Source organism: Scophthalmus maximus, chromosome 19, assembly GCF_022379125.1.
Source record: "Scophthalmus maximus strain ysfricsl-2021 chromosome 19, ASM2237912v1, whole genome shotgun sequence".
Taxonomy (NCBI): Eukaryota; Metazoa; Chordata; class Actinopteri; order Pleuronectiformes; family Scophthalmidae; genus Scophthalmus; species Scophthalmus maximus.
The window spans coordinates 14,076,471-14,085,895 of record NC_061533.1 but is presented as its reverse complement, the minus strand read 5'-3'; the positions used below and the strand labels follow the sequence as shown (position 1 = coordinate 14,085,895).

The 9,425-nt window shown below is 42.5% G+C and overlaps 1 protein-coding gene across 2 annotated transcripts; it reads right to left on the bottom strand.

The window, feature by feature from the left end:
* Positions 1-284: 284 nt before the first annotated feature.
* unc45b (unc-45 myosin chaperone B) lies at positions 285-7,416 on the bottom strand. 2 transcript variants are annotated; one of them, XM_035641143.2, is made up of 20 exons: positions 7,259-7,416; positions 6,400-6,561; positions 6,265-6,301; positions 5,996-6,171; positions 5,774-5,863; positions 5,496-5,663; positions 5,169-5,334; positions 4,885-5,052; positions 4,605-4,776; positions 4,195-4,495; positions 3,859-3,953; positions 3,321-3,462; positions 3,097-3,237; positions 2,866-2,993; positions 2,470-2,536; positions 2,113-2,226; positions 1,677-1,792; positions 1,435-1,552; positions 1,183-1,338; positions 285-886 (listed from the first exon to the last, which is right to left on the bottom strand). In XM_035641143.2, the coding sequence occupies exons 2-20, from the start codon at positions 6,559-6,561 to the stop codon at positions 614-616; spliced, it is 2,790 nt and encodes a 929-aa protein (XP_035497036.1). In that variant the 5' UTR covers positions 7,259-7,416; the 3' UTR covers positions 285-613. The 2 variants fall into 2 exon arrangements, with proteins under 2 accessions (XP_035497036.1, XP_035497035.1); XM_035641142.2 differs by lacking the exon at positions 7,259-7,416 and adding an exon at positions 6,979-7,104.
* Positions 7,417-9,425: the final 2,009 nt, after the last annotated feature.

Sequence of the window (9,425 nt, the reverse complement as noted above, 5' to 3'; positions counted from 1 at the left end):
TTTTGAGGTTGGAGTAGGTTTCTTACTCCAACCTGTGATGCTAGAGCTACACAAATGAGTAATTTCACCAGATAATATGTCACCATAATCCTTCATCCTCCCTTGAAGGGCACCATCTTCAGAACTGTCCCCTTCCTGGCAGACTCCACCTCCACCTCAAACAAGTGCAGTTCACTCACAGAACAAAAATACAGCAACATCTTAACATGCATATTTCCAAGTTTCAAAACCTTTCTGAGATGAAGATGCAGACATACCTGTCTCTAACAAAAAGTGGGAGGAAGTATAAGGAGGTTTTTGTTTATTTATCACCCTCAAATTACTTTTCTGATTTGGGACATTCTATTTGGAGAACATATTTTCAGTTTCAGTCTCTCTTCTGCATTTGAACAAACCGCTGAATCAAAAAAAATTTTTTCATATCAAATACAGACAGATAGATGGATGGATGCTTCTTCTGATATTGTGACAGAATATGTTTAGAGATTGGGAGGCGGTATGTTGAATCCTTTAATATCTTTGAGGTGGAAAAAGCATTTTGAAAAATGTCTCTATCTAACAGAGGGAATAAAGAAAAAGGTCCATAGCTGCTGTTTCAGTTGTTGCCAACATTTTAAGAAGGGCTCGTGAAGGGTTTGATGAGACCCAGCTCCAAGGCTTTGACCAGGCATGTGCGCGCTGCATCGATGGGTTCCTGCCTCTTGGGGTTGTCTTCCGCCTTGCCGATCACTGAGAGGATTTCCAGTAACTCACTCTCGATCAGCTTCTTGGCCAGCTCACTGTCCTCGGAGTTGAGCATGTTGTAGACAATCACGAGGCCACGGTGCTGGATCTTGGGGTTTGTATGGAGACATAACCTCTGCATGATCTCAAGCCACTGGGTGGTCTGTTGGGAGAGATCAGTCACTCAGTCACTGACAGTGTTTGAATGATACGAATTAAATGAAAAAGAAGATTAAGACATTCTACAACATTTAGAGGGTTTCAGCTTTCAGGCACTTCCGCATTGACTTCACATTTTTATACACGATTGTCCAGGTTATTTGCTCCTGTTGCATCGGCCAGGTAGCGTAAGTTACCAGTTTGTGAGGGAAAACCTAAGCATTGGATATCTAGGCCTTTTTCATTATGCCTTTATTCATAATCTACACTAAAAACACCAGTGAATGCTGTTGTACATACCACACAGGTCAGTTTGGTGCAAAGCTTCTTTTGAGAAGCAGTGATCATGGCCAGAGCTCCAGCTGCAGCTATCTGAAGATTGTCATCATCCTCGCCACTGAGCAGCACAAGCAGCTTCAGCTTATCATTGCCATCCTCCATGTAACGCTCCTGGACCTAAAACAGGGTAGGAATTTTCAATCAGGAACAGTTGTTTTACACACAGTTTGTACAGTTATCTTGTGAGGATTTTGGCAACGTGTCTGTTTTCACCTGTTTACATGTCACAAGGTTGCACATGCATTCGGTGGCAGCCTGTCTGATCTGGTCATTCTCCTCAAACATGTGATTCTCGATCTCTGGCAGAGCTTTCTCTTTCACAATCTTCACTCTGGAAAATTGGTATATATACCAAATATAACCACAAGTAGTCAAGACCTGAAAGCTGCATTGAAATCACATTTGAGAAAAGAGAATTGGGGGCTATCAAGCATCACAACGGCGAAAGATGTCACCTTAGTTTCTCACTGTAACCAGCCAAGTTGGTGAGGCCTTTCAAAGCTTCAAAGTTCTGCAGCCCATCTCTGTCTGTGTGAAGGAGGCTAACTAACGGCCGCACCACCTCATACACCTGTCGACCAAGAAACGGCAGAATTTAGAAGAAAAAAAATCCTTTGTTGAACCACCAGCGCAGCAAAGATACATACTGAAGTCTGCAAAGGAGGAACAAACAGGATTAACCCTAACAATAAAAATGAAAACCCCCAACAGAAGATTGCAGCAATCGAAATCTGTGACTAAGTTCTGCATCACCATACAGCATGTAGAACCCTAACCCTAACAGATATAAATACGGTTGAATTGAAGTGTGTTGTGACGGGTATCAGGAAGAGTCATCTCAAAAGGGACTTTCACAGAAATAAACAAAGCAGAAACTGTAGCATGTCTTACCCGTTCACCGGGGAAGGCGATTTCTGGGTTGGAAATGGCTGCAATCTTGGCGAGGGCGTGACTGGCCTTCACCTTTCCCAGATCAGTCCCTTCCAGAGCAAGTGGTATCAAAGCCTGAGGGGAGAGCAACAGTTTAATTTGAATGACAGTAGCCAAAATCAGTGGGGATATCATAGTGCGCAAGAACCAGCCTGTCTTGGTAGTTTTCTGTACAAAATATGAAAATGCACTGCACCCTTCTGTTTTTGAAAGTTCTTTTGCCGGGGATTCAGCTTTGAAATATGTGGGAGGGCTTCTTCCACTTTCATGGAGTGTTGTGGATTCACTTACACATTGATTCCGAAGCATATCACTCACCTTACCACCACCTTGGGCTACAATAATACCACGATCTCTGGGATCCTCTGATAATGCCAGGAAAACCCTTGAGATAGAAAACAGAAAATACGTATAACAGTCATAATAAGCAGTGTTGCGGTTGAAGGAGGAACACACACAACGTTGGATATATTCATTTGTGGTTTCGCTTTCGTTCCCTTTTTTTAACAAATGGAAGATTTGATCAAAAAATCCCTAACCCCAACCCTGACTTGACAAAAAATGCTGAGTAATTCAGAATGGCATGACTAAAAACATTTACATTGCTGACGGTGACTGTGTGGAGTCATTTAGAAGTTCCCAGCGAGTTACACATTGGATTTAATGACACAGAGAATGTCTCATCATCACATTGCCATGAGATGCATCTACCACCTTGCCAACATCTCCTTGGTCTGGTCGGTCAGGATGGCGTTGTCGGCTTTTACCATGACTGCAAGAGCTGACGTGACACCAGCCTTCAGCAGCCTTTTCACTCTCTTCTCGATAAAGTCTTTCTTATCCTAATGAAAAGAGGGTGCACAAAGTGTGTTTATCAAACGTGCAACCTTTCTTGCTTAGCCCACTTTAATTCATGTGTTATAGTCTTCTGTCCTCCCTCTTTACCTTAGGGTGTTGCTCAGGCACATGTTGCTTCGAGAACTTGGCAAGCTGGATCAGCTCGGGGAGGATTTCCTTCTTATCATAGCAGTTTGCGCAGTTAATCAATGTGCAAGCCACTGAATATAAGATTGTCTTGTCCTTAGACTAAAAATAAAGAGAAAGGTGAAAGGTTATTTGTAATGTCTAATCAGACACAGTATGTTTCTTTCTGACTGTAATTTCTATACCTTGGCCAGTTCAAACATGGCTTTCAAGGCAGGCTCATCCTCCACAAAGTCATCTTTCACGTCAGCATCATTAGTCAGATAAGCGAGACCCTCGATAGCCCACTTTCTTGTTTTGGTATCAATCTGGGGATTACAGAGCCACCTGAAGTACAAAAAAAATAAGGAAAAAAAGATTTAACAGCAAGTGTGTACAGTTACTTTTTGTGAACTACTAGGTTTGCAATCAGTGTCCCAATCGATTGGGAAATGGAAAATGAAAGTTAAGTTTTTAAAAAGGGAGTAAATAAAATTAAAATTCCATTAAATTTTTCCTCAAAATATGATTTTGTGTTTCCTTACGTAGGATTTTAAAATGGGTTAAACATGAAAAAAACTATGTTTGAAGCAAGTTGGTGCAAGTTTGTCGTCTGGGCTTTCTGCCAGTAACGGCTTCTAAATCCAGTTTTCCATTTCAGCCACATTTAGACATATGTGAAGGCACATTCCATGTGCATCATGGCTGGTTCACTCAGTATTAGTTTTCTCAGGAAGTACTCACTTCCTGCACTGCTTGGCCAGCTTCTCTGTGGAGCCCTCAGCAAACTGCCTTAAACTGTAATCATCTCCTCCAGCTGAACCCAGTTTACAGAGACCCTGGACAGAGACATGGAGAAGAGTATGGACACCCACATACACTAACACACAAGTTATGTCTTTCTTATTAAACGTTTTACAAAGTAAACAACTGGACTTTGTTCCCCATGTAGATGAGCAGCAGCAGCAGCTCACTATGTTTCCCCCCCTGTACTGTCTTGTACTGTTCATCCTTGATGTTGTCTTTATGTGTTGTTGTATTATTCTTTATAATTATTCTTTATAATGTGCAGTCACTCACCACCAGTGAACGTATTTTGATCCTTTCATTCTTGGTCTTCTTGTAAATATCCTTGAGCAGTGACACACCATTGGTGATAATGAAGGAGGCACGGCTCATCTTTGAGGAGGCGTGGATCAGCGCCTCCACAGCGACCATTTGGTCCACCTCGCGTTCGGAGCCACACAGTGCCACCATCATCTCCATGATACCTTGCCGTCCGACTAGGGCGTTGCCAACATCAAAGGGGCCCTGCAGCAGCCCTGAGATGGTGTTGATGGCATGAATGGTCTTGTCCATGTTGTTGGGGTCAATTTTTGATCTGTTGAAATGGAAGAGCGAACGAGATGATGTAACTTATATCAGCTTGGTCTCAGCATTTGCAAAGTGCTGTGTACAATGTTGGTAAAGCTGTATTTTTTTGCACGTACTTGACATAGTCATCACAAATGTCTCGGAAGTTGTTTCTCTCTGGATCACATTTGAGGTCGTCATAGAGCTTGTTGAGACACATGCTGGCAATCAGCTGTGTGTTCTCTGTCATTGGCAGCTGGTCTGGCAGTTCAGATATCTGGCCGCACACTTTAAGGATCTTCTTCAGACCTGGAGAACAAACACATGTACATGAGAACAAACACAATATACCCATGTCAAAAATTTTGCTGCAGCAATGGACTGTAACTCAAACCAAATAAGTGATGTTGGGCTCACCGTGATCAATGGTGAAGAGGGCTCTGGTGTTGTTCTCGTTTTTATGTCTGCGTGGTACATTCTTGGTCAGGAGGTTCAGCGCCTGGTCTCTGCCATGGCCAGACACCTTCTTACTAGCAACCATCTCCAGCAGCGAGAGAAGAATGGTCTTCAGGTCTTTAGATGTATCTGCAGTGGGACAGATGATAAGGAAAGGTTGGATGTCCCAGTCTGTAGTACTGAGGAAAAGTACCAACAGCAGCATAGCTTAAGTCACACAGCTAGAGATGAGGATTCTGTCTCACCCAAAACCAAGGCCTCTTCTTTCCCATATTCCCTTGCATCTCCACCAGTGAGCGAGTCATTAACGCACTGGAAGAAGTTGCAGGTTGCCAGTGCGATCTCCTCATTGTCGACAGCCATGATGCTGCACATCTTATCCACACCCACCATGTGCACAATGGCCATGGCCTGTTGGGGGGAGCAAAAAGAAACATACAGATGGGCACCATGAAGACAAGATTTGTACTTATTGACTGTATTCGGAAGATGATGTATATGTTAAAACACGTTCTTTATTTTCCCTGATTTTTTCACTATTGTGTTGGATCATTTCCAAAGACTGTGCTTACCCGAGCCTTGTGTCCTGTGCACATTCCTGACAAAGTACGAACAGCAGCCAGGATCATCTCGGGTTTGCCTGTCTCTATCATGTTGACCAGCAGAGGAACCCCGTTGTTCTGGAAGATTCTCTCTGCTCCTGCGTCTTCTCTCGACAGCACAATCAGGTTGTTGGCGGCCTAGACATAAAAGAAGAAGGAAGTTGAAAAGAAGTACTTAAAACCGCAGATGCGTCTAAAGGCAGCTCAATAATTCCCCATTTTTTCTTCAGATTACAAAACCTCCAAACCTTTTCCCTCTTGTCTTTTTCCATCTCTTCATCGAGGAGAATGTCAAACATGTTCTGTACTCTCGAATCTGTGGAGAATGTTGATTTTAGCTGTGGAGAAAAAAAAATTAACTATCGTTACATTTTTTTACTTTGATAATTTCCTGTGTAGATATACATGTATGTCCATTTTCTATGCATCCAAACATTTAATTCTTATGCCACGGAAAAAAGCACACTGACCTTGGACTGGATCTCTGCCCCCAGCCTACGAAGAGTCTCCAGAAAGGTCTTGTTCTTTGGTTCGAGAGTGGCGCATCTCTGCACATCTTTGAAAGCCATATCTAGTTTTCCTAGCTTCTCCAGAGCTTGACATCGCCGGTACAAAGCTTTGATGTCTGCTGCATCAACATCGATTGCTAAAAACGGGGGAAGAACCATAATGAGGTTGTCTACCTTTGATTCAAGTTAATGTTAACTGGTTTTGTTTAATTTTATATTGATTGCTCTACCTTTGGACGCATCAGATGCTGCATTAACATAGTTTTCCTTTAACAAAAAAAAGAATAATTTACATGACAGTCCTTTCCCCAGGCAAATTACAAATTATCAGGTGCTTGGTTGTTCTGCTTTACCAAACCTCTTACCTTTTTTAGATAGCATGCTGATCTGTTCCTGTGGATGACGGCGAGCACCTTTTTGTCCTTGCACACCTTGATGGCTTTAGAGTAGCAGTCAATGGCCTCGTCAGTTTCTCCCGCCTGGAAGTGTTTGTTTCCCTCGTCTTTTAACTGGATTGGGTCTCCCATCTGGTGGATTGGTGGTCATTATCGCATATGAAACGTGAAATCTACAAATGCTATAATTGGTGTCTGACAGCATCACCTCACCAGCCAAAACACAATTGAAGAATTTTAGTGTCAATGACATCAGTCAATCAATTGTGCATGTTGTATTTTGACTGTAATAAGGCAAACAAAGCTTCATACAAAAGACACATTCCAATTATATAGACATTTCTGAATAATAACAAACATCTCACACAAGTTGCTGTATATATATATATATATATATATATATAAATATATATATATATATATATATATATACAACACAATCACATACACACTTATTTCCCATTGACTGTGGAGATAAGAATTTATAATTTGTGAGCATTATAATAGTATTTAAAACTAGTATAGCATTAGAAATGTTTTTATTCTCACCATTTTTGCTAATAGTTGTCCTGCTGTCCTGGGTCTCCTGTAGCAAATGGCCACGCACATGCTATCTCTAACTTTAAATGGCCTCCCCAAGGCCTTATTTGGGCATGGTCTTGTACCCCAAGTGGAGCCTTGCAACAAATGCTACTTTCCTAACGGACAGACCCAACGTCCTCCTGCTCCCCTGATAGGCACGGTCTACCCCCCCACCCCCCTGTGCCCTCTTCACACCTGATAGACATGAAAAAGAAAAAAAAAGCTCTCTGTGAAAGCTGTGCAGTACCTTGATTGTGGGGCTTGCTCGATCGTCTTCAATGTTCCTTCCTCCTGTTATTTATGTTTTTGTCCTGCGTAGACGGTCTGCACCTCCAGTCCCTCGTGTTTGGTTCAAACTTTTTCTGTCTTGAGTAACTTTCCCCCACCAACACCCCAATTTATATTTATACTGGATCTCAATGAGATGAGACAGAGCTAAGGTGGACCTCAATCACACATGGGGGTCCATCCCAAGCATACAAAGGCCCCTAAAAATGCGTTGCACTGAAGGTCATCATAAACCGTGATTACTTGTGTTTCAACAAATATCCAGTGTATTTCCAGTGTCTTCGAACAATCCAAGGTTTTGTGAATGAAAGGTAATTTCCCATTAAATTAATTCTGCGAGAGTGCCCCCCCTCAAAGATGGTCTGCTCCTGATAAGGTCTATTTCAGGCACAGACAGCTGAGAACTTGCCAGCAAATGCCTGATGCCAAAGTGTCGGGATGGGGTGGGGGTTAAACAGGGGGCTGACAGCTGTGGAACCACAGAGGGATCTAGTAGCTTCTGGAAGCAGAATGATCTTGAGTCCCACAATCCAATGGTGTGGTGAACTGATAAACTGGCTGTTTACCTCCTGCCCAGTGCATGCTGGGACATGCTGCAAACTCACAAAGAGCAAGAATGGGAATAACCATGTGCAAATGAAGCAATTAATTGATGAATTCCTCAAAATGCAATAAATTATAATGGCACCCAGTTAAGACTGAAGTCAGGGTGTAATCGCACTTTAGTAGTTGTTCTTTCTTCACCAGTCAGTATGCAGTGTATTGTTATTTCAGAAGGGGGGGGGGGGGGGGGGGGGGGGGTTGTCCCTGATAAAATGCACTGAAGAAACAGGTTTGATGCTGAAACACAGAAATGACTTTCCCCAACATTACCTTGTGACTCATCAGCAGCAAACTACAGCCCAGACTGTAGGTATTTGGTCAACTATTGCACTTCATATTGGTGGGTAAGTGTATATTACATGAAAGTATTTTGGCAGTTATTAAAGGCATCAGTGGGTGGGGGAGTGGTTAGGTCTGGGAGAGGTGCAGTCTGCTATGTCTGGATATATTGTCTTGTTTTGTCTAATGTACTGTGTTTTCTGTGTATTTGAGAAAAGGACCCCCTTGAAAATGAGATGGTCAATCTGAAGGGGGTTTATCCTCTAACTTGAATTCGTTTTGGACAAATTAATGTAATATAATGCACTCCTACTAATAAACTGTTTATATAAACTATAATGTTTTTGTCCTTTTTGGGTGTGCCTAGTGATTCATGTATTTTCTGACCTGTATAACTTCTGTTTTCTCATGAGAGAAAGAAGAAATAAATAGCAATATTTTGACGAATTAAAAATAACAATACAGGTTTCACTGCTGAAACCAGTATAGACAAGTAAGAGACACACATGCATTACACCCTCCGGGAATTCCTGGCTGGAGAACTGAAGTGGCTGGCCACAAAAACTGTCATTGAGGTAGTACATGGAGCGTCAATAGAGCCATCACAAGGTCAGCACAACTGGTACAGAAAAGAAACAATGCATAGACTCAACACTGTTTCAGAAACCTTTTGATATGTATTTTGGTGTTTGGTGCCTCATCAGAAAATTGCTAATGATCAGACTCAGGGGATGTCCAGCTTGAGCTAAATTCTCTGGGTCGTATTTTCACTTCACTGCTCCTTCCCACTCTAACCGGGAAGTGAGGAGCCAATGAGAAGGATATAATAACAGGGTAAAAGTATGTACAGAGCATTGGAACAGATTATTTGCACCTCATCGCACGCACACACACGCACACACACACACACACACACACACACACACACACACACACACGTACGTGTGTGTCTCTCTATAGATGTGAGGACCCCCATTGACATAAGGCATTCCCTAGCCCCTAACCTTAACCATCACAACTAAATTCCTAACCCTAACCCACACCCTAACCTAAACCCTTCACCCTCAAACAGCCCCTTGAAGTTGTGAGGACCGGCCAAAATGTCCTAACAGCGTCAAAATGTCCTTAAAACGATGGTGTAAAGCCAAAATTGGTGCTCTCAACTATTGAAAGACATGCGCGCACACACAGACACACAGGCCTTGGGGTGTGGTACATGAGGACTTTTAGAGCCTTGGTGCCAC

What these genes read in the sequence shown, in the direction of transcription:
- unc45b (XM_035641142.2), bottom strand. Translation starts at nt 7,038, where the DNA reads ATGTGCGTGGCCATTTGCTACAGGAGACCCAGGACAGCAGGACAACTA. An exon ending in GACAACTATTAGCAAAAATG is followed by an intron (nt 6,562 to 6,978) that starts GTGAGAATAAAA and finishes CCAATCCACCAG; the next exon opens with ATGGGAGACCCAATCCAGTT. An exon ending in TAGCCCAAGGTGGTGGTAAG is followed by an intron (nt 2,227 to 2,469) that starts GTGAGTGATATG and finishes CTCTCCCCTCAG; the next exon opens with GCTTTGATACCACTTGCTCT.